This window comes from Cryptomeria japonica, chromosome 4 (genome assembly GCF_030272615.1).
Source record: "Cryptomeria japonica chromosome 4, Sugi_1.0, whole genome shotgun sequence".
Taxonomy (NCBI): Eukaryota; Viridiplantae; Streptophyta; class Pinopsida; order Cupressales; family Cupressaceae; genus Cryptomeria; species Cryptomeria japonica.
The window spans coordinates 71,640,049-71,664,328 of NC_081408.1; the positions used below are offsets into that span (position 1 = coordinate 71,640,049).

Below are 24,280 nucleotides of genomic sequence, written 5' to 3' on the forward strand. Positions count from 1 at the left end.
GGATATTATTTGTTTAGTCTCAGGCCGACATGTTTTGTAATTATGTAATTGATTTATAGTCTGGTAGTCGGCCTTATTGTTTGTGGTCAAGGGTTTCTATATATATGATGTAAGATCTCATTGTAGATCATGGTATGGAATATATGTGTAAGGGATATGGAATGTAATAGGAGTGAATAATGTAATAATCATTCAGGTGGGGGATTTGTTCTATCATTGATGACCGAGTTGGGTTTATGTAAGAGGATCTACTCCTCCAGTATTGAGCTTAACCGAAACTGTACTCAGGCATAGGAGCTGCTATCTTTGCAGTTCATTCTTTCCTCTGGATTCTATTCTGGATTTATATGTAGTCAGTGACACTCCTTTTGTGATGAGTAGTGTGCTCTAGGTTGTTAGCCCTCTTGCAAGTGCAAGCTCCTCAATTATAATTCACATAGTTACAGTAGACGTATTATCTGACTGTGGGTAGGCTTCCCACCATGGTTTTTCCCTTTACTGAGTTTTCCACATACCAATCATGGTGTCATGTGGATGACATTTATTCTCTAATTTTTGTTTATGCTAAATTGGTTTATCTACTATTTCGGTAATTGGCTTATTTATTCCGGTATTGATCTTTTAGGCTTTGGTATTAAAGTTTTAATTGCTTAAGGTTCCAGTAATGTGGTGACAACTGATTCACCCATCCTCTCATTTGTCTTCCGCTTATTTGAACTGTCTAACAATTGGTATTAGAGCTCCGGTCCTCTCTGCAGAAGGTTAACTGCTTGAGGAAGATCCTATGGTGACTAACAGTTCAAGTTCATCAGGTTCATCTGCTGCTATCTTTTGGAGAGATATTCCTAAGCTTGATTGAACAAATTACAGAGTATGGAGGATTCACATGGAGACACATCGGAGATGTCTTGGTAAGGAAATTTGGGAAATCATAGAGAATGGTGTTACATCTTATAATCCGGTATCTGGCAACCCTCCTTTGAAGAACTTGTATAAGGAGCTTGATAATGATTGTAGAGCAAGAGAAGCCCTCTTATGTGCACTTTCTAATCAACAAATAATGGGATTAAGTAAAAAATCATCTATAATGGCTATATGGGACAAGTTGGAGACTCTTAATGAAGGTAACCCTACTATGAAGATTGCTAAACTTGATGGTTATCGAGTGAGATATGAAAAGTTGAAGATGGAAGAAGATGAAAGGATTACTACATTCATGGAAAGGGTAAATGAAATTGTTATGGGAATTCAATGTTGTGGTGGAACTCTGAGTGAAGATAAAATTATTTCTAAACTTCTGAGAGCTTTACCACCGGCTTACAAGATGAAGGCTATTGTAATTAATGAATTGAGAACAATGGCTAATACTTCTATCAATAGAGATACCTTGGTTGGGAAATTATATTCTTTTGAGCTTGAAGAATTTGGACCTTTTGGAGCTGTGAAGTTTGAACCTGCTTTTCATGCATCTACATCATCAACCGGCAAGCAAGATTGGAAATCTTTGTATGTAAAGAAATTGGATGATATGAAGAGAGAAGATGAATAATTTGAGCAACTTGAAGACCTATTTTCTATAAGAGTACCTAAAGGACTAGTAGGAAGTAAGTATGAAGGAAAAACACCTTTTAAATGTTTTGCATGTAATAAGATAGGTCATTTTTCATCTAGATGTCCTGAAAGGAATTCAAGATTTGAAGAGAGAGCTAGAAGATCTTTTAAGCCTCCCTAGATATCAGAACAAGTATAAGTACATGAAAAACAAAGATAAATCATGCTACATAGCGAATGAGGAAGATGTGACTGATTCTGATGATGAACCAGCACCAAACTTTACTAGTGGTTTTGGCAATGGAAAGGAATGGGTGTTCCTAGCTATCAAGGAAGATGTTCCAGAACTAGAAGAGAATGTACCTGAAGAGAAGGAACTTGCTGCTAAAATTGAAGATAAGGATGAATGGGTAATTGATAGTGAATGTTCACATCATATGACTGGAGATAAAAGGAAGTTTCTATCTTTGCAAGAATTTGATGGCGTTCTTGTTAAATTTGGAGATGACAAAGCATGTATGATCAAGGGAAAAGGAACTATATCAATGGATGGTAAGCACAATACTGATTTGTGTGGCCCTGGTAGAGTTAAAAGTTATCAAGGTGATAGATATTTTATGCTAATCATAATGATTATTCTAGAATGACGTGGGTTACTTTTCTAAGGGATAAATCTAAGGCTTTTGAAAAATTTAAAATGTTTAAAGCTAAAGTTGAGACTAAGATAGGATTGAAGATTAAATGTTTAAGGTCAAATCATGGTGGAGAGTTCACATCCGGTGAGTTTACTAACTTTTGTGAGAAGCATGGTATAAGGACATAATTTTTTGCTCCTCGGACACCTCAACAGAATGGAGTTATGGAAAGGAAGAACAAAACTATCTTGGATGCTGCTAGAATAATAATTATGGAAGCTAGTCTACCTCATATCTAGTGGAGAGAGGAAGTGAGCACAACAATCTATACATTCAACAAAGTACATATCAAAGGAGAAAGTGGTAAGACACCTTATGAATTATGGTTTGGCAATACACCTACAGTTAAGTATTTCAAAATCTTTGGTAGTAAATGTTATATCAAGAAAGATGATATCATTGGCAAATTTGATCCCAGATGTGATGAATGAATATTTCTTGGTTATTCTAATGAAAGTGAAGCATATAGATGTTATAAAAAGAGATTACAAAGAATTGTGGAGAGTGCTAATGTCAAGGTGGATGAGCTGAATAGAAGTCAAATCAGAGTTTATGAGCAAGAACCAACAGTGGAAATGATCATAACTGAATTGGTAACACCTTTACCAGAACAAAATGTTCAACTAGTTAGTCCATCAGTATCAGAAAATTCAACAGTAACTGAAGAACTAGGAAGAGGATCAGAGAATCAGAAGAGTCCTAGGTATGTAAGGATGAATCATTTAGAAGATCGGATCATTGGGGATAAGAACAATGGAGTGATGACAAGAAGGAGATTGGCATCTAATGAGGTAAGTTTAATTTCTCAAGTTGAGCTGGTATCAATAATTTAAGCATGTAAAGATGAATGTTGGATGAAAGCTATGGAAGATGAACTAGATTAGATTAACAAGAATAACACATGGAATTTAGTTCCGCAGCCTAAAAATAAGAATTTTATTGGAACTAAATGGGTTTGTAGGAATAAACTAAATGAAGATGGACAAGTTGTAAGGAATAAAGCTAGATTGGTTTGTAAAGGATATTCTCAGAAGGAAGGAATTGATTATGGTAAAAATTTTGCACCTGTAGCTAGGATTGAAGCTATAAAATTATTTCTTGCATATGTTGCACATAAAAACTACAAGGTTTATTAGATGGATATTAAGTGTGTCTTCTGGAACGGGGATCTTGATGAGGAAGTTTATATTGAGAAACCTGATGGTTTTTCACTTTCAGATGATAAAAACATGGTTTGCAGGTTAAGGAAAGCTTTATATGGATTGAAACAGGCACATAGAGCTTGGTATGCAAGGTTAGATAAATATCTTTTGAATCTTGGTTTCACTAAAGGTAATGCTGACAATAATCTATATTATAAAGTTAGTGATGATGATATATTGATTATTGAAATTTTTGTTGATGACATCCTTTTTGAAGGTGAAGATAAGTTGTGCATGGAATTTTCCAAAAATATGGAGAGAGAATTTGAAAGGTCTATGATTGGGGAAATGAATTTTTTCTTAGGTTTGCATATTACTTAGATTGATAAAGGTATTTTCATCTATCAAACTATGTATGCTAGGGAATTGTTGAAAAAATTTGGTATGGTAGACTCTAAACTGGTAAGTACTCCTATGGCTACAAGTGAGAAATTGACAAGGAAAGATGAATCTGCACACAAATCCTATAAGATACAAATCTATGATTGGAGGTCTGCTATATTTGACTCAGACTATGCTTGACATAATGAATGTTGTTTGTATTGCATCAAGATATCAAAGTGATCTTAAAGAAAATCATGAAAGTGCGGTGAAAAGAATTTTTAGATACATACAAGGTACATCTGAATATGGTTTGTGGCACCCTAAGGATGATGACTTTACTTTATGTGCATATACAGATGTAGATTGGGCAGGTGATGTTGATGACTGAAAAAGTACTTCTGGCGGAGCTTTCTTTCTTGGAGAGAAGTTGGTTTCATGGATCAACAAGAAACAATCATGTTCTTCTTTATCTACTATTATTGCTACTACTAACTGTACACAAGTTCTATGGATGAAGCAAATGTTGAAGGAAATTAAAGTGCATTATATTGGACTAGCAGTTATTGACTGTGATAACTCTATTGCTATAGACATATCAAAGAATCTGGTATTTCACTCTAAGAAAAAGCACATATCTATCAAGTATAACTTTTTAAAGGAGAAGGTGGAATAAAATGAGGTTAGACTAGTTTATGTGAACACTAAAGAGAAGATTGCAGATGTTTTCACTAAACCTTTGCCTAAGGAATCTTTTGAGTACCTGAGAGACAGATTAGGAGTTTTTGCCCCTTCGATAGAGAACTGATTGATGTTATTTGGCATTAGTCTATTATACATTATCAGAGATATTATTCAATCCAGAAAGTATCACATTGATGTGGGACGCTACTGCTTAGGGGGAGTAGTTAGCCTTGTGATTAAGTGGTTTTTGTTTTTGTTTTGATATTATTGTCAAATTCCTGGCATTATTGTCAAAGGGGGAGAGATATATGTGTAAAATAGAGATTTACAAAGATATCATTCACAAGGGGAGTTTGGTCTTTATTTTAGAACTCCATTTCTATATCTTTGTGTTGGAGATTGTTGGTTGTCTTCCATTGGGGGAGACTTGTTTGGAATTTCTTGGCACTTGGATGTTTTTCACATCTAGTGTTGCCATCAATGCCAAAGGGGGAGAATGTTGGCCATTTGGAGGAATTGATTATGTGTTGCATTGATGTTTTGTCATTTATGTCAACACTAGCTATTTTGGTTGCTTTACCGGTATCCTTCTGGTCCCGATATGATGTTTGGTTTCTTGTTGGATTGGATCATCATGATCTGGTATGATCCAGTATGCTCTTGTATGTTTGGGTTATGGAATTGGCTTATTCACGCTACTCAAATTCATGTTCAATCAGTTGGTTTTGATTTGGTGATCAGATGCTATCCTGTGTGTTGGTAAGCTTGGTTTTTTGTTCCGGCAAGGGTTTCACCGACAGAGCTTTGTTGAAGATCTTTGATGATATGCATAAGGGGTGTTGGTGTGGCTTATAGTGGAGATTCAGGATGCTAATGGTGATCATGTTTGAGACTTAGTTGATTGGGATCATTTCTTTAGCGTGTGTGGACATATATTGGGTCCCAATATTATCTAGGTTATGGATCGGCTTAATGTAACATGTGGATTGGACTTGTCGATGTGTTTCCAGGATGTCTTATGTGTTCAATTATTTTTTTGGTCTCAGGCTAACATGTTTTGTAATTATGTAATTGATTTATTGTCTGGTGGTCGACCTTATTGTTTGTGGTCAAGGGTTTGTATATATATGATGTAAAATCTCATTTTGGATCATGGTATGGAATATATGTGTAAAGGATATGGAATGTAAGAGGAGGGAATAATGTAATAATCATTCAGGGAGAGGATTTGATTGATCATTGGTGATCGAGTTGGGTTTATGTAAGAGGATTTAGTCCTCCAGTATTAAGCTTAACTGGAACTGTACTCTAGAATAGGAGATGCTATCTTTGCAGTTCATTCTTTCCTCTAGATTGTAGTCTGGATTTCTATGTAGTCAGTGAGACTCCTTTTGTGATGAGCAGTGTGCTCTAGGTTGTTAGCCTTCTTGCAAGTGCAGGCCCCTTAATTGTAATTCACATACCTATTGCAAAAGTATTATCTGACTGTGGGTAGGCTTCCCACCATGGTTTTTCCCTTTACCGGGTTTTCCATGTACAAATCTTGGTGTCATATGGATGGTATTTATTCTCTGATTGTTGTTTATGCTTAATTGGTTTATCTACTATTTCAGTAATTGGTTTATGCATTCTGGTATTGATCATTTGGGTTCCACTATTAAATTTTTAATTGCTTATGTTTCAGTAATCTGGTGACAACTGATTCACCCCACCTCTCTGTTGTCTTCCGATCATTTGAACTGTCTAACATGCTTTGCTAGAAATGGTAAAATCTTGTTGGGGGATCAATCCAAATCTACTAAAAAACTTGAAAACAAAGAAAAAAGGTCTAAATATATCTTATTCGACCATTAGTGACAAAAAAGTGTTCAATACTAACCATGTCAAAAATCCCTTGGAGAATATAAATGTTAAAAAGAAATTTGTTGAAATGGAAGGGGACAAGGTTGATATTCCTAATTCTAAGGGTGACCCATAGGGGATGGATTTCCATATTGAAATCCCTATTGATACTGTGAAAGGTACCCTTGTGGATATGGATAATTTGTCCTTTTCCATGGGGTCAGGGGATATGCTGATGATCGTCAAGGATGGTATGGAAGGGCAAGGTAATCTCTTTAACTGGATGGTGTTTAAAGTTAATGTGCTCAAGGAAAGAGTCAATTCCCTTTATGATAAATTGAAAGAGGAATAATTAAGTATGAACAAGCCTATGCCTCTGGAAAATGTAGATAAAATGCTTTCTCTCATTTACAATGTTGCTAAGGATATTAACACAATCAAGCTTGATCATTAGGGAAAGATAAGATCCCTTAAAGCCTTCATTGATAAAAACCATGAGAAGATTAGGGACGTGGTTTCTATGAGGAGAACTACCACGAAAAAATATCTCTGAGGCCCTTAGGCGACTAAATGAGAAGGTGGTGAATTTCATAAGGCATATACTAATTGGGGTATGCAAACGTAAAGGAAACATGTAAAGTGTTCCCTTAGGAACTAAGTTTAGGAAATTGATGAGAAATTTAACATCATTGAGATGCAATCATTATCCATGGTATAATAATTAGATAAAGAAAAATAATCACCAAGGAACATGAATGAATCTATGATAATAAGTAGACGTCACATAAAGCTAAAAAAATAGACAAAACTCAAATTTATAAACCCTAAAATAGATAGACCAAAGATAAGCCATATGGATTGTAGGATTACATATGTTAACTAAAAATGTATATAAATTAAAAACCACTTAGATAATTTTTAAGATAAATCAATTAAATAATAATTGATAAGTACACACCTTAGGAGTAAGATTTTTGTGCCTAAAAATATATTATACTAAATGTTTGAAATTTAAATAAACAAAAATCAAGTACTTATCTCTTAGTTCAATAGAGAATCTAATTGTTCCAGGGATCCCAAATAGATCTATTGCCACATTAAAAAAATAGATATCTTGGTTTGATGTATCAAAATCAATAACATTCTATTTCTCTTTTCAAGCCACTTTTGTAGATGTGGATTTTCCTTGGTTAACTACAAAATAAATAATAATAATAATAATAATGTGGTATTGTTGTCATTGGATAATTTGTTTCAAAACTTGTTAGTGTTTACAAGAGGCATTCACTCTATAGATTTGCTAGATGTTCCAAATGAATTAGACTTTTCACTTAAATATAATCCATACCCAACATGCCTCAATAAAACTATAATAAAAACAAACATGAAGTTTGTGATTTCTTAACTTTAAATCTAACTAAAATTAATTGCACAGTTATAAATCTATTTTGATAATAATAAACTAATAAAACTGAGCTAACAATCTTAAATTAAAATTATATTATTTACCAATTTGTATAAAAAAATCAATTACTTTAGACAACAATAATATTATTAAGAACAAATTAATGAGATAATTTTAAAAGAAAATTACAACGTATACAAGTTTCACAAAAACGATAAAAAGAAACCAGTCAAATCCTCATTATTCAAAACGTGCGCACAACAAAGGAGAAGGTAAGGAAGACAAATATGTGAAAAGCGCGACTAGTATGGTTCCTTTTTGTTTATTCCAACTCATATTTCCAAATTGAATCACATTTGAATGGTCCAATTTTAAAATTTGTCATTTTCTTTTTAATGAGGATTGATTTTCTTCACGTGTTATTATTGTCAACTTTAAATGTTAAATAATATGATGGGCCCCACTGTACCTAAACAATCACATTTGTATTGGGCCCTACCTCTACTTATACAATCGCAATACGAAACTCTGGAAACAACATCAGTCAAACTCCAGGCCAACTTCCTCAAACCTCGTATTTAAAATATTTAATTATGAAAAACGAATTAAATATTGACATGTGCTCATTATTAATATTGTACATTATGTTGTAGACTTATACAATGCAAATATTAAGATTGAAAGTTCTATTTACAAAATTTTCATTTTCAACAAATGATACGATATTATAACAATAATTATTTTAATCTTAATGATTTTTTAATTTTTTTTAACTATTTAATAAAATATAATAATATAATTATTTATAATAATAATTTAATATTAATTTCAATAACTGAATATAATAATAAATTAATATTAATTATAATAAAATAATTAAATACTTGCTTAACAAAGCGCTCAATCACAATCTCAATCCTACCTCATCTCTTATGATATGAGAGCCTTGCACTCAACAAGATTTGATCTCTGATGAGCTCATTTGAAACCATTCAACTTCACCCGTAGACCAAAGACCTATTGACAGATTCACAAATTTTACCATTTCAAACAGAAAAAGTATTAATTTAAGGCTATTTTATGCTTGACTGAACAGCCAGCCAAAATATAGTATTATTTCAAATTTGTCTAAGCTCCACTAATCCATGCCTCTATAAGCATGTCAGCTGTTTGAAAATATCTCAGTTAAATGCTCAGATTTTCTATAAAAGAATGGGCTCTCAGTCTTAGCCGCCAGTTCGGTGAAGTCAAGATAAGGAGTTTCAATAAACTATGCAAGTCCCTTGACTTTTATTTGTTGAATTTTATTGACACCGAGTAAAGGGATGCCTATCTCTTTATTTCAATTCATCTCCTCGCAGAACTCTCCCAGCACATGCTATCTATGATATCCAATTGGCTTCAGAGTTTAAAGGAAGAACAAGATGAAGCACCATTCTTCCCCTTTTATTTCTTACAGAGGATCAACTTTTCTTCAAACCGTCCTCCTGTTGTTTGTAATGAATTTTCGTTGGGTCATATGTATTTACGTAGCGCACACCTGTGATAATTCCTCAAGTTTCAGCAATGGCAGCACTTTTTCCACAAACTTGAATCTAGTTATCAACGATCTGTTTCGTAATGCACCTCAAAGTTCAGGGTATAACATTTCTTCCCATGGCCAAAATCCCAATAAGGTCTATGGTCTGCTGCAGTGTACTGGAGATATATTGTCAGTGAAATGCTCAAACTGTGTGGTAGAAGCGAATAGCAGTATTCATGAGCGTTGCCCCAATGACATAGGTGGGCGAATATGGCTTGATGACTGCTTCATGCGCTATCACAACACTAGATACTAATGGATTTATTCTGTTAAACCAGAATACTATAACCGGTGAGACTTTCAAGTCCACAACCAGTAGCCTTCTGTCGAATCTGTCTAACAAAGCTTACATCCCTGAAAATATGGGATTCGCTACTGGATCTGCCAATTATTCTGCTTCAGGAATGTTATATGGTTTAGTTCAGTGTTGGAGAGATATATCAATACAAGATTGTACATCATGCCTGGATACGGCAAGAGCAAAAATCAACAATTCTTCAAACCAAGGAGCCCAGGTTCAGTTGGGAAGCTGCAAGGTACGATATGAGACATCTCCCTTTTTTGACTGTTCAGTCGCCCACTCCCTCCCCTGAGGGATCAACTCCAAATACTTCCACACCTGCCCTTCCTCCTGCTAATGGAACTCCTCCGACAACAACAAAAGGTACGAGTTACCCTTTTATCTCAATCTCTTTGTGAAATGGATGGCAAAGTCATAGAGGAATTCTAAAGCAATCCTGAGTGTGACTCAATCTGCCATCTAAGAAATTAAGTTCAGAAGCTAGATTATCTTTTGCTTTAGTATTTTTATTAATTGTTTCTATTTCACTCAATATTGAATAGTTAAGATTATAATTTTATATCTTATAATTATTCTTTTTCATCAAACAAGAAAGAAAGTATGTCCCATTCAAAATTGAATATCTAAGATAGTTGTTCATTTCAATTAAATAAAAAAGTAGGTTAAGTATTTGTTATAATTGTTTTTTGATTTGATTTGAAATTGAATGATGAAGTTCATATTTTAGATTTCATAATTATCTATTTTCATTGAATAAGAAAGTATGAACATTTCTTGTTATAATTATTTTTTTATTTTATTCAAATTTGTATTATTAGGTCTAGTCTTTACGATGCTTCAAGATATCCATTATAATGTATGAAGGGCATTTATGTCTTGGTGCATCCTAGGGGCTAGATAGCTATTTCTCATCTTTTAGATACTATAATTATTATATTTTATCAAATAAGAAAGTATGTCCAGTTCCTTCTATGACTGATTTTTGGTTTGATTCAAAATTGAATGATTAAAATATTTATTATTTTTTATCAAATAAGAAAGTATGTTCAAATCATTTAATAATTTCTTTTTCATTCAACTAAAAATTAAATGGTTAATCCTATGTTTTCAATATCATACTTATTCATTTTTATCAAATAAGGTAATATATTTAGTTCCTTATAGAATTGTTTTGTCCATTTGATTCAAAATTGAATGGCTAAGTGTATCTTTTAATCTCATAATTGTTATCAAATAAGAAAGTATGTTCAATTTTTTTTTAATTGTTTTTCATTTTGGCTTAAAGTTGAATGGTTATGTGTATCTTTTGGATCTCCTGATTATTCATTTTTATGGAATAAGAAATTATTCTTTATAACTATTTTTTCATTTGATTCATAATTAAATGGTTTAGATAGTTATCCATTTTTATGAAATAAGAAAGTATGTTGGTTCTTTTTATAATTGTTTATTCATTTGAATCAAAATTGAATGGATTATTAAATCTTTTATACGTCATAAAATCAAATAAGAATGTGCATTCAGTTCTTTTTATAATTGTTTTTTAATATGATTCAAAATGGAGTGGCTAAACCCATTCTTTAGATCTAATATTTATTTTGTTTTATCAAATTAAAAAACATATTCTATTGTTTTTATACTTATTTTGTTATTTTATTCAACATTTAACAATAAACCAATATTTTAGATCTCCTAGCTTGAATTTAAGCTAAAACACTCTCTATATATACATTTATGTTTGTGAAAATATATGTTGGTTTTTTGGTTTACATGCATACCTTAGATGCCACCTTTAGTTTATAAGGAAGATAGGAATTAGTTATTATGACTTAGATTTGGTATTAAATTATGTTCTTTTACTTTTACCTTTGAACTATTAAATAACTACAATTCTACTAAATAATAATTGAATCAACTAATGTCTACCTAATTAAAGAGATTTTATTTTATTTTTTCTATTGTTTAGGGAACAACTAGAGAAGGAAATGACATTGCAATGAAAAAACTATCTCCCAAATCAGCACAAACTAATGGAGAATTTATGAATGAAGTCAAATTGGTGGCCAATGTTCAACATCGAAACCTTACAAAGTTGTTAGGATGTTGTGCCGAGGGAGAAGAGAGGTTGCTTGTTTATGAGTATCTTTCCAACAAGAGCTTGGACATATTTCTTTTTGGTAAGTCTCTGTTCAATCTTAATTTGGTTTGGAAAAGATAAAATTTTAACAAATATTTTGAAATCTTAGATAACAGATTTGAAGAAGAGTAGAGAGCTATATTGGGAAAATATTATCACATCATTATTGGAATTGCACATGGTCTTCTCTAAATCATTCATAGAGATATTAAAGCAAACAATATTTTGCTTGATCACAAACTCAATCCAAAGATAGCTGACTTTGGTTTAGCCAATGTTTTTCCTGAAGACAAGACACATATTGATACAAGAGTTGCAGGAACATAGTAAGAAACATGATCATACTACAGTGTTGACCCCAGTTTGACCTTGATGCCAAAAAGTGTGCATCATGGCTAAACTTAATCATGGTTTAATTTAACTCCTATCCGTCATAATTAGTGGTTGTGTGGCTATAAAAGGTAAGTGAATAGGTTGTTTGACTAAGCACTTAAAACACTTGGATATTATGATTAACGTGGACAGTTTTGTACACATAGACAATATGATGTGGGGATTTCATATGAATCACATGGATTTTGAATATTATGAACAGTTATACATGACCGGACTTGAAACAATTATGAAAAGGAATAAAGATCTCGAAAGTTTTGTGGGAAGGAGATTAGGGCAAAAACATAATTGTTTTCACTTTGTGTTCTTATTCCTTCGAACCCTAGCAGCCAGTTCTCCTGAGTGACTTGTTGATTGTCTGAGCTAGGAAAATGGTGGATTTGGGAGTTTGTAAGATGAACTTGGATGAGCTGGACATGGAGGTAAACGTGGTAGATTTGGTGAGATTTTTGTTTAGTTACTGGTTGCCTTAATGAGGTAAAATCTCCATGATATCTTTGTTCTTCGAAGTGAAAAATGAAAATGGTTCCTTTCAGTAAAAGGAAAGATTGGTAAATATTTTTCAGTTTGCATTCAGTTTTTCCAACTGCATTTTAGTTTTGATACAACCCAAGTTTAACTCAAGGGTTTGGAATTTTTTTATGAAAGTATGTTATAGATTTCATGATTATTTAAGCATGGCTTTCAATCACTGCTGTGCGACAAAAAGAAAGGAGTAAAGACAGAGTTATTATTCATTTTTGTTTTTTAAAAGAAAAGAGGTTTTTTTTGGGTCTCTGATTTATGTGTAGAGATAATATTTTGAGCATTATAGAGACTAGAATTTTTTGTTAGAAATATTTCTGTATGCATTGAGATACACACAGAAAACAATGTGTTTGAGATTTAGAGGTTAAGACTTAATCTACCTGAAAGTATTTGTCAGAAATATTTTTGTATGCATTGGGATACACACAGAAAACAATGTGTTTCAGATTCAGAGGTTGATATTAAATTTACTCTCTCTGTTTGAAGTTGAAAAGGACTTCCTTATAGTTGGAATAATATTTTATACTCCTTCATTTTTTTCTCGTTCCAACCATTGATAACCTTGTGATTATAATATTCTGTAGTTTCAAGGCTACCATTGATTGAAACTTGAGATTGTAGAGGAACAAGGGTTGGTGCTCCTTGAACATTGTACAGGGTTGGTGCTCTTTGAGATAATAAAAAAGAATTGTTACAGAGTGGTTTTTCTACCCCAAGAGGGTTTTCCACTCATGAAAATCTTGGTGTTTTGTATTCAATCTTTTCTCATTGTGTTTCACTAGTTAAAGCTCTGATATTCCAGATTGTTGTTATTTCTTTGTTTCTATTCATTTTATACTTGGTATTCACTGCAATATTCATTTAAGCTTATATCTATTTTGTAAAAGGAGCATAGTCATCTTGTCTTGCCTAAAAGCATATAACAAAGATTATTCATTTGGATAATTGGATGATCACTTTTACATGCTTTGACAATAGTTTGTTTTTCCTTGAGTTCTAGTTCACTCGTTCTAATTCGAAACATGTAAAGTCTTTGCTAATTTGTCCTATTTGCTAAAACTGATTTTTCTAATTTTGTAAAACTATTTTGTGTTAAATTTTATACACTCTGATTCACTCCCCCCCCTCTCAGAGTGTCTCCACTTCCAACAAGTGGTATCAGAGCGTAGGGTCCCTCCATATAGGTCTATCCTAGGGATTGTTCCTAGTCTTTTGGAAGTTTTTATGGCTCAAACTCAAGAATGTTCTTCACTTTCGAGAGCTCCTCTTTTTGATGCAACTGATTATATGTTCTGGAAGATTAGGATGGAAACTTATCTCATTTCAGTCTTCCTACTAACCCTAATGATAAAACTAAATATGAGTTAAATGCCAAACCTAAGCATTCTCTCTTATCTGGTCTTACTAAACATGTCTTTGTTAAAGTCATGCATTGCTCTTCTGCTTATGATATTTGGAAAAAACTTGAAACTATTTATCAAGGGGATGCTAGGGTTAAGGAGTCTAAAATTCTTACACTCAAAAATCAGTTTGAATCCTTGAGAATGAAAGAAGATGAAACAGTAACAAGCTATTTTCTTAGAGTTGATGAAATAGTAAATTCTAGAAAGGGTCTTGGTGAAAATGTTGAGGAAAAGGAAGTTCTTAATAAGGTGATTAGAACCTTGTTCCCCAAGTTTGAAACTAAGGTTTCAACCTTAGAAGAAAAGATAATCTTTTCTACTATGACACTAGATAACCTACAAAGCATTTGTACTGCCTATGAGACAAGGATAGGTTTATAATCCTTCTTCTTCAAAAGAACCAGCTTTTAAAGTAGAGAAGAAATTGACAGTGAGTCTGAACTTTCAAATGCTATACAAGCCCTTCTTGTTAGAAAACTGAAAAAGAAATATAAGGGTAAATTACCTTTTAAGTGTTTTAATTGTTGCAAAGCTAGACACTTTGTTGCTCAATGTCCTCTACATGATCAAAATAGTGAAGAGGAAAAACTAGAAAAATTTTACAAAAAAAAATTGTGGAATCCTAAAAAGAAATTCAATACCTTCCAGAAAAAGAAGAGTCTCTTTACTAAAGAAGAATCTGGAGATGAATTAGACGATTCACCTTGTGCAAGTGATGAAACCCTATTTATGGCAAAGTTAGCAGATGTAACTAGCAAAACAAAAAATAAATTTGATGATTCAGATCAAGGAGAAATTAATCTTGAAGGAGAGTTGCTTTGTGCTCTAAAAGAAATTAAAAGGTTAAAGAAGCTTGTAGCTTCACATGAAAGTTCAAATTAGATTCTACAAGTCAAGTTGAATGATGCAAACTTAGTGATCTCAAACTTGAAGTCTCTTCTTGAAGAAAGAGAAAAGAAAATTGAAACATTAGAACAACAGTCCACAAAACTTCAAAAATAGATTGAGCAGTATGAAAGTACAATGCATCTAAATGATATCTTGAATAAGCAAAAGTTGCATAAAAATTTAGCTGGTATATGTTTTGATAAAGTTGAATCATCAAAGAAGAACACCAAGCTTGCAACCAGAAAATCATTTCAGACTTTCAATAGAACAACACCTTTTAGGTTTGGTTTCTTTCATGGATATTGTTTCTTTTGAAATAGTTTTGGCCATAAGGTTAACACTTGCAAATTTCTACAACAAAGAACTCTTATGTTTGGACACAATCAAGCCTATGGCTTTCCAAACATAGTGAAGTACAATAAGAGTAACACCTTTGGACATATTACTACACAGTGCAAATCAAAGGCAAGTGCTAATAAAGTATGGAAACCTAAGCTTGTATCTATTATTGAGTAGTCAATGATAGTGCAAACTACATTTCTCTCAAATAAGAAATCATTATGGGTGTTGGACAGTGGTTGTTCACACCGTATGATAGGGGATAGAAATAAATTTCTGCATCTTGAAGATTTTAATGGTGGCTTTGTACGATTTGGGGATAATTCAGGAGCTTATGTACGAGGTAAAGGTACATTACTGCTAAATGATGACACTCCTATTCATGATGTGTATTTTGTTGAAGGATTAAAGCACAATCTGTTGAGTGTCACTAAAATTTGTGATAGTGGTTATAGTGTATCTTTTAGCTCTCAAGACTGTACTATCAAAAATAAATTTTGTAAAACTGTTGCTCCTGGCCTGAGAACAATTGGCAATGTTTACAATTTGCTTGATTCCACTGGTTATGAAAATAATGAAGGAATTTTCCTTATGGGTCAAATAGAATAAAATTAGTTATGACATAAATGCCTAGAACATATAAACTTTGACAATTTGGTTAGGATCAGTAAAAATCAGAATGTCAGAGGTTTACCTATTTTGAGTAAACCATTCAATTCAGTTTGTAAAGAGTGTTTAAAAGGTAAGCAAACAAAAGTGCCTTTCAAATATGAAGAACGCTCTTCTACGAGACCATTACAGCTTGTACACATAGACTTATGTGGTCCTACAAGGACAAAATCAATAAATGGTGAAAAATATTTTATGCTTTTTGTTGATGACTATACCAGAATGGTATGGGTCACTTTTCTCAAACACAAATCTGAAGCATTTGATAGATTTAAGATTTTTAGAAAAATGGTTGAACAAGAAACTGATCTAAAATTAAAATGCTTAAGATCAGATAAGGGTGGTGAGTTTACTTCACAAGAATTCTTTGATTACTGTGAAAAACATGGCATTAAAAGACAATATGCTGCTGCTCATACACCTCAACAGAATGGAGTGGTTGAGAGAAAAATAGAACAGTCAAAGAAATGGCTCGCACAATGCTCAATGAGGCAAATGTGCTAGACAGGTTTTGGAAAGAAGTTGTACCCACAGCTGTTTACATTTTGAATCGTGTGCAAATTAGGGTAAAATATATCTTTACTCCTTATGAACTCTGGTATGGAAAAGCTGCTTCTATTAAATATTTCAAGATTTTTGGTGCCAAATGTTATATAAAAAGAGATGAAGAAAATCTAGGAAACTTTGATGCTAAAACTGATGAGGGTATCTTTCTTGGATACTCTACTCATAGCAAAGCCAATAGATGTTTCAATAATCGATTGAACAAAATTGTTTAAACAGTAAATGTGAGGTTTGATGAACAATTTTTGTTAAGTTATGGTTTGCAGGATGTTGAGGAAGATACTTTAACAAAGCTTAATCAAGTTCCTAAACCTGTAGAAATAGAAAAGAAAAATGAAATATGTTCATCAAGTTCTGATGAAGAAAATATAGAGAGTTCAAATATAGAGACAGGTATTTCCCATTATACACCTTCAAAAATCATAACAAAAAGACATCCTCAAAGTCAAGTTATTGGCAATATAGATGCAGGTATTTTGACTAGAAGAAGGGAAAAAACAACTGAACAGGCTCACATGGCTAAGCATTATTGTTTGGTAACTGATTTCAAACCCAAAAATGTTTCTGATGCTTTATCAGATGAATGTTGGTTGAATGCAATGAAAGATGAAATCAGTCAAATCGAGAAAAATCAAACTTGGGAGTTAGTGCCTAGGCTAGATGATAAAAATGTGATAGTAGGAAAATGGGTCTTTAGAAATAAGCTTGATGAATCTGGAAGGGTTGTTAGAAATAAAGCTCATTTTGTCTGCAAGGGTTATGCTGAGCAGGAAGGAATAGACTTTGGTGAAACATTCGCACCTGTAGCTAGATTAGAATCAATCAAAATCTTTCTTGCATACTCTTGCTATAAAAATTTTAAAGTTTACCAAATGGATGTTAAAAATGCCCTTCTAAATGGTTATCTTGATGAAGAAGTTTATATGGAACAACCAGAAGGTTTTGAAATTGTAGATAAACCTAATTATGTATACAAATTAAAGAAAGCACTCTATGGCCTTAAACAGGCTCCAAGAGCTTGGTACTCTAGACTAGATAGTCATCTTACAACAAATGGATTCACTAAAGGTGTTGTAGATAACAACTTATATGTTAAATTCAAAGGTAATGATATCTTAGTGGTTGAGATATATGTAGATGATATTATTTTTGGCTGTAATAATGATTCCTTATCCAAAAAGTTCTCTAAAATCATGGAACTTGAGTTTGAAATGTCTCTGTTGGGGGAACTAACATTCTTTCTTGGTCTTCAAGTGATACAACTTCAACAAGGTATTTTCTTGTCACAAACCAAATATGCAAAAGAGATGATTAGAAGATTTAATATGGTAGATTGTAAACCAATCAACACTCCAATGGAGGCAGGTTGTAAGTTGACCAAATCTGATGACTCACCTGAGGTAAACCAATCAGAGTATAGGTCAATGATTGGAAGTCTCTTATATTTAACTGCATCTCAACCAAATTTAATGTTTGCAGTATGTCTAGTCTCACGCTTTCAATCTGCACCTAAACAATCTCATTTGAATGTTGTAAAATGAATCTTTAGATATATTCAAGGCACACTAGATTATGGTCTTTGGTATCCTCGCAATAATGATTTCACTCTTGTTGGCTTCACTGATTCCGATTGGGCCGGTTGTCTAGATGATCGTAAAAGCACTAGTGGACCTGCCTTCTTTCTTGGTGATTGTCTTGTTGCCTGGCACAGTAAAAAGCAAGGTTGTGTCACTCTGTCCACTGCAAAGTCTGAATACATTGCAACCACTGCATGTTGTACACAACTGATTTGGATGTCTCATCAAGTTACTGATATGGGAACTTCTGTTGCTAAACCTATTTCAATTTATTGTGACAATACAAGTGTGATTAATCTTTTTAAAATCCTATTATTTACTCTCGCACTAAACATGTTGCCATCAAATTCCATTTTCTACAAGACCAGGTGTTGGCTAATGAGTTTCAGTTAGTGTTTGTACCTTCACAAGCCCAAGTTGCTGATATATTTACAAAAGCTCTATCTAAAGACACATTTGAAAGGCTCTGAGATAGGTTGGGAGTTTTCTCTCAATCTTCTCTTCTTAGTTCCTGCACATATTAAGGGGGAGCATAGCTCTCCACAAGCAGCACTTTGCTTCTTTGTCGCTTTGTCCTTGAGACAAAAAGCGGGAGAAAATTGTTATCTGTATCTTGTATCTTGACAGTAATCTGCAGACAATAATCTGCATTGGTATCTTCACATGTTTTGGCATATTGATATTATTCATTAACACATCTTGGCTATACTGTATATTGCAGTCTTGTATCCTTCACATGGTTTGGCATATTGATATTATTTGACATATCTTGGCATATTGATATTGGTATTTTGCACACATTGGTTTGGTTCTTGATAGTCAGATATTTTGGTGTTGGTATCTTAGCTTCTGATCTTGATAGTGATCTTGGTTGCTTTGGTTCTTGACAATTAGATATTTTGGTGTTGGTATCTTAGCTTCTGATCTTGACAGTGATCTTGGCATTTTGGTATTGGTATCTTGGCTTCTGATCTTGACAGTGATCTTGGCATTATTTTTTTCTTGACTTGTCATTGGTATTTGATACAATGGTCATACTTGATACTGCATATTTGACAGGCTTTATTATTTGATAGGCTTTATTATTGGCAGTGGTTATAAAGTGACATATTACTTTGGCATACTCTTATTAACAGGTCATTGTTGGCATGGTTTTTGCCATCAAGGACAAAGGGGAGTGTGTTGACCCCAGTTTGACCTTGATGCTGAAAAGTGTGCATTGTGGCTAAACTTAATCATGGTTAACTTTGACTCCTATCCATCATAATTAGTGGTTGTGTGGTTGTAAAAGGTAAGTGAATAGGTTGTTTGACTAAGCACTTAAAACACTTGGATATTATGATTCACATGGACAATGTTGTACACATAGACAATATGATGTGGGGATTTCATATGAATCGCATGGATTTCAAATATTATGTACAGTTATACATGACCGGACTTGAAATAATTATGAAAAGGAATAAAGGTCTCAAAATTTTTGTGGGAATGAGATTAGGGCAAAAACATAATTGTTTTCACTTTGTGTTCTTATTCCTTCGAACCCTAGCCGTTGGTTCTCCTGAGTGACTCGTTGATTGTTTGAGCTAGGAAAATGGTGGATTTAGGAGTTTGTAAGACAAACTTGGACGAGCTGGACATGGAGGTAAATGTGGCAGATTTGGTGAGATTTTTGTTTAGTTATTGGCTGCCTTAATGAGGTATAATCTCCACAATATCTTTGTTCTTCGAACTGAAAAATGAAAACAGTTCCTTTCAGTAAAAGGAAAGATTAGTAAATATTTTTCAATTTGCATTCAGTTTTTCGAACTACATTTTAGTTTTGATACAACCTGAGTTTAACTCAAGGGTTTGGAATTTTTTTATGAAAGTTTGTTAGAGATTTAATGATTATTTAAGCATGGCTTTCAATCACTGCTGTGCGACAGAAAGAAAGGAGTAAAGACAAAGTTATTATTCATTTTTTTTTTAAAAGAAGGAGTAAAGACAAAGTTATTATTCATTTTTTTTTTAAAAGAAAAGAGGTTTTTTTTGGGTCTCTGATTTATATGCAGAGATAATATTTCGAGCATTATAGAGACTGGAAGTTTTTGTCAAAAAAATATTTGTATGCTTTGAGATACACACAGAAAACAATGTGTTTGAGATTCAGAGGTTAAGATTAAATCTAACTGAAAGTATTTGTCAGAAATATTTTTGTATGCATTGGGATATACACAGAAAACAATGTGTTTCAAATTCAAAGGTTGAGATAAATTTACTCTCTCTGTTTGAAGTTGAAAAAGACTTCCTTATAGTTGGAATAGTATTTTATACCGCTTCATTTTTTTTCTCGTTCCAACCATTGATAACCTTGTGATTACAATATTATATAGTTTCAAGGCTACCATTGATTGAAACTTGATATTGTAGAGGAACAGGGGTTGGTGCTCCTTGAACATTGTATAGGGTTGGTGCTCTTTGAGATAATAAAAAGGAATTGTTACCGAGTGGTTTTTCTACCCCAAGAGGGTTTTCCACTCATGAAAATCTTGGTGTTGTGTATTCAATCTTGTCTCATTGTGTTTCACTAGTTAAAGCTCTGATATTCCAGATTGTTGTTATTTCTTTGTTTCTGTTCATGTTATACTTGGTAGTCACTGCAATATTCATTTAAGCTTATATCTGTTTTGTAAAAGGAGCATAGTCATCTTGTCTTGCCTAAAAGCATATAACAAAGATTATTCATTTGGATAATTGGATGATCACTTTTACATGCTTTGACAACAATTTGTTTTTCCTTGAGTTGTAGTTCACTCGTTCTAATTCGAAACATGTAAATTCTTTGCTAATTTGTTTTATTTGCTAAAACTGATTTTTCTAATTTTGTAAAACTGTTTTGTGTTAAATTTTATACACTTTGATTCACCCCCCTCTCAAAGAGTCTCCACTTCCAACATGCAGTTTGTGTCATTTTAATTTTAAATTGATGATTATGCAGCTTGTCCGCTTTTAAATTTATTCTCTTAAATTTTATCTTCAACCCTTTGTTGTTTGTGGTTCCTTATAAACCTTAATAATACATTCTTTTTCAATGCAGTGGTCATTTGGCTCCCGAGTATGCAATGCTAGGACAGTTGTCAATTAAAGTAGACGTTTACAGTTTTGGAATGCTGCTGCTTGAGATCATCACTGGACGGAAAAATTTTGATATTCATCTTTCGTACGAAATGCAAAACCTAATACAATGGGTAAGAAATTGAATTTCCCAGTGCCCATTTTCCTCAAATGTTATTTTTAAACCAGTAAACATCCAAATTCTTGTGATATAATGACATGTAATGCAGGCATGGAAACTATTCAAGCGAGGAGATGCACTGAATATGGTAGATTCAAGGGCATCAGAAGTCAATCAGGAACAAGCCTTAAGATAAATTCATTTTAGCCTTTTATGTGTACAGGCCGATGCAACACTTCGTCCCGTTATGTCTAATGTTATTATGATGCTCTCTAGCACTTTAGTGGCATTACCCAATCCTTCAACGCCTGCTTTTATAAGTAATAGCGAAAACCATCCTTCAACATCAAAATCAAAGTCAATGTCAAGGTCAGGGGCTGAAGAGTATGAGAAGGGAACAACGTCCGAGACGACTAAGTCATCTGTATCAGGGATTCCTTCTATAAATGAAAGCTCCATCACTCAAATGGATGCAAGGTGACCTAGAACAAACACAACTCTCGATTCTATTCTGCTCAATTACACTGTCTTCATCTGAGAAATAATTACACAAACTCCATTGTATTCAATAGACTATCCTAGTGTTACATTTACTTATCATATCTTCTGTTTTATTGTTAGCTTAAGTGTAGTGCAGTACAGTTTATTTCCTGAAAACTTGAGAAAAAATACAGTCCCTCGAGAGGGGAGACTATTGACTTCTAGGGCAGGTTTCTTTCATTTACTTTTCTCGATGACTGCAATAGGGCAATGCAGAACAATTTATTCTCGTGAAGCTTAAGCAAAGTGACCTAACAAAAGTTTGTGTCAATTGTGAAATATGTTTCTCTGTGTTATCTTATGCTTTTCAGAGTTAACAGAAGTTACAAGCATTGCTTCTTTATATCAGCAACTAGCCTTAGTTTGACATTACCAAAAAACCAGCGTTGACGTGCACTATTTTCTAATGATTGTATAGTGAGAACTACAAATCTTACGAAGATGTTTGTGGACAAAGCTAATATTTGTGTTGATAGGTTGTGGGGTTAATCTACAAATTTATGTATTGTATCAATTACCTCGTACAAATGGGCATATCTCTCTGAATTTTAATGCTGTAAATAGATATCATTCTATGATATAAATTATGATTCAGGTAATATTATAATTATATTTATTAATAATGTATTATATATTTTGTTTATATGAAATCAAAATAAAATTATCTTTCAATTTGTTCTAAGCAATTCTATTTTGATTAGTAGCTAAAACTTTTACTAAAAATATCATTAAATTAAAAGGGTAAAAATTTATTCAATACAAAAAGAGTTATCTTCTCAGTCATCATCTTCATGATGACATATAGTATCATTGGACCTGTCTTGCCTCTCCCTTGTTAGCATTATGGGGGGGTTTCTATTGTTGGTGTTAATGCTTACTTGATTTGCTTTGGAGTTAGACATTCTTGTATTCCAATTTTTGTGGAGGCAACCTTCCATCTTCTATTGATCAGAGTTCTTTAGACTTTTGGCACCTATATTTTTGACTAGAAGTTTCCTCTAATAGATGTTTTTGCCTTTTTTTTTTCATCTTATTGTTCAAGTATTTTTGTTGGTGGCACTCATGCAAATTTTTGTCTTCTTGATCTTGATCATCATCTTAGTTTCAGGGGAGGTTCTTCATTTAGCACTATAGAAGTTACCATTCGACAATTGTCTACAACTTTTTTGTTCAAGGATGTTCTTCATGTTCCTATTCTTTTGGGACATTTACTTGGACGCTTCTTAGTCCTTCATTCCTTTTAGTAGTTCATGTTTTTTTTTTTCATGTATTGCAGCTCTCACTTTTGGAGAGGGGTTTTTTCTCACTCGGTTTTTCTCCTTACTCTACTTAGAGAGACTTCATTGATTTATAAATGGGTACCTGATTAGGCATTTTGTTAGCGGGATTGATTTTTGCATTTATGCATTTAGAATTTTTCTACTCACCCTAAGTTTCACTTAAGGGTGGTTGTTATAGCACATTTAGCTATTAGTTTTTTTTTTAACAACTAGTTATGTTTTTTTTCTTTTTTGCGTAAGTTCACTTAGGAGTGCTTATTTTAGTTGTACACCTAGTTTAGCTTTTATGCATATAATTTAGTTAGAGTTGAGATTTATTTAGTTCCTCAAGCTTTCACTTTAGTTCTCCTAAATTTATCTCAATGATTTATTTCTAAGCACCTCATTGTACAATTGTAATTCATCTTGTAATTTTGTATTCTTTGATTTTTGAGTAATATAGTATTCATTTGTGCAGCTCTGATTTGTTGAAGGTGTTTTTTCTTGATGTTTGATTTTGTGCGTGTTGTGTTTCAAAATTCAACACCATATATAGGAAAACCATTTTCTTCCTCTATTGTGCATTTGTTGGTTTAAACATAGGTTCAACACATAATTTGTATATACAAGAGCATAGATTAGTCTAGCGTAGAGGTCAGACAAATAAATTAGCAGAAAAGTCCTAGACTATGAAACATTTCTCCATTATCCTACCATTTTGACCTAAAATTTGGAGGGAACATATTTTGAATGTTCCTTAGATTAGATCTAACAACTATTTACACCAGGATTATTTGGACTATTGTCCCTATATCTATAGTCCTCTTGTTTTAGGCCTAGATTTTAGATAAAGGTTCTTCTCTATACCTCATTTCCAGGTATGTATTTGTAAGTTTGAATTTTAGTTTTGTATTTATCTATTTATGTTGATTATTATCAATTTTGTATCAGTTAACCTAGTCATTGCATTTTCATATATAAATCATTATGCAATCATGAACATTTAAAAGGGGACAATCAACCATAGTCTACAACTGCCTAAGGGACTAAAGTTGGGCCTAATTGGTTGTTCTCCAATGAAAGAGTTTGGAAATGGTCTCTTGTTTACATTCTTCAACTAGAATCCATTTTCCTACTTTTCAACTTTGTATTCCCTGATAAAGGACTTGGTGAAATCTATAGA

The 24,280-nt window shown here is 32.9% G+C and overlaps 2 protein-coding genes across 2 annotated transcripts; both read left to right on the forward strand.

The window, feature by feature from the left end:
- The first annotated feature begins 6,434 nt into the window (after positions 1–6,434).
- LOC131855797 (cysteine-rich repeat secretory protein 38-like) lies at positions 6,435–9,538 on the forward strand. Its single transcript, XM_059218830.1, has 2 exons — positions 6,435–6,561; positions 9,234–9,538. The coding sequence occupies exons 1-2, from the start codon at positions 6,435–6,437 to the stop codon at positions 9,536–9,538; spliced, it is 432 nt and encodes a 143-aa protein (XP_059074813.1).
- Positions 9,539–9,644: 106 nt separating this feature from the next.
- On the forward strand, positions 9,645–22,205 carry LOC131074172 (G-type lectin S-receptor-like serine/threonine-protein kinase At1g61360). Its single transcript, XM_059218831.1, has 8 exons — positions 9,645–9,818; positions 16,771–16,897; positions 18,065–18,251; positions 21,161–21,311; positions 21,408–21,467; positions 21,522–21,775; positions 21,920–22,008; positions 22,150–22,205. The coding sequence occupies exons 1-8, from the start codon at positions 9,645–9,647 to the stop codon at positions 22,203–22,205; spliced, it is 1,098 nt and encodes a 365-aa protein (XP_059074814.1).
- Positions 22,206–24,280: the final 2,075 nt, after the last annotated feature.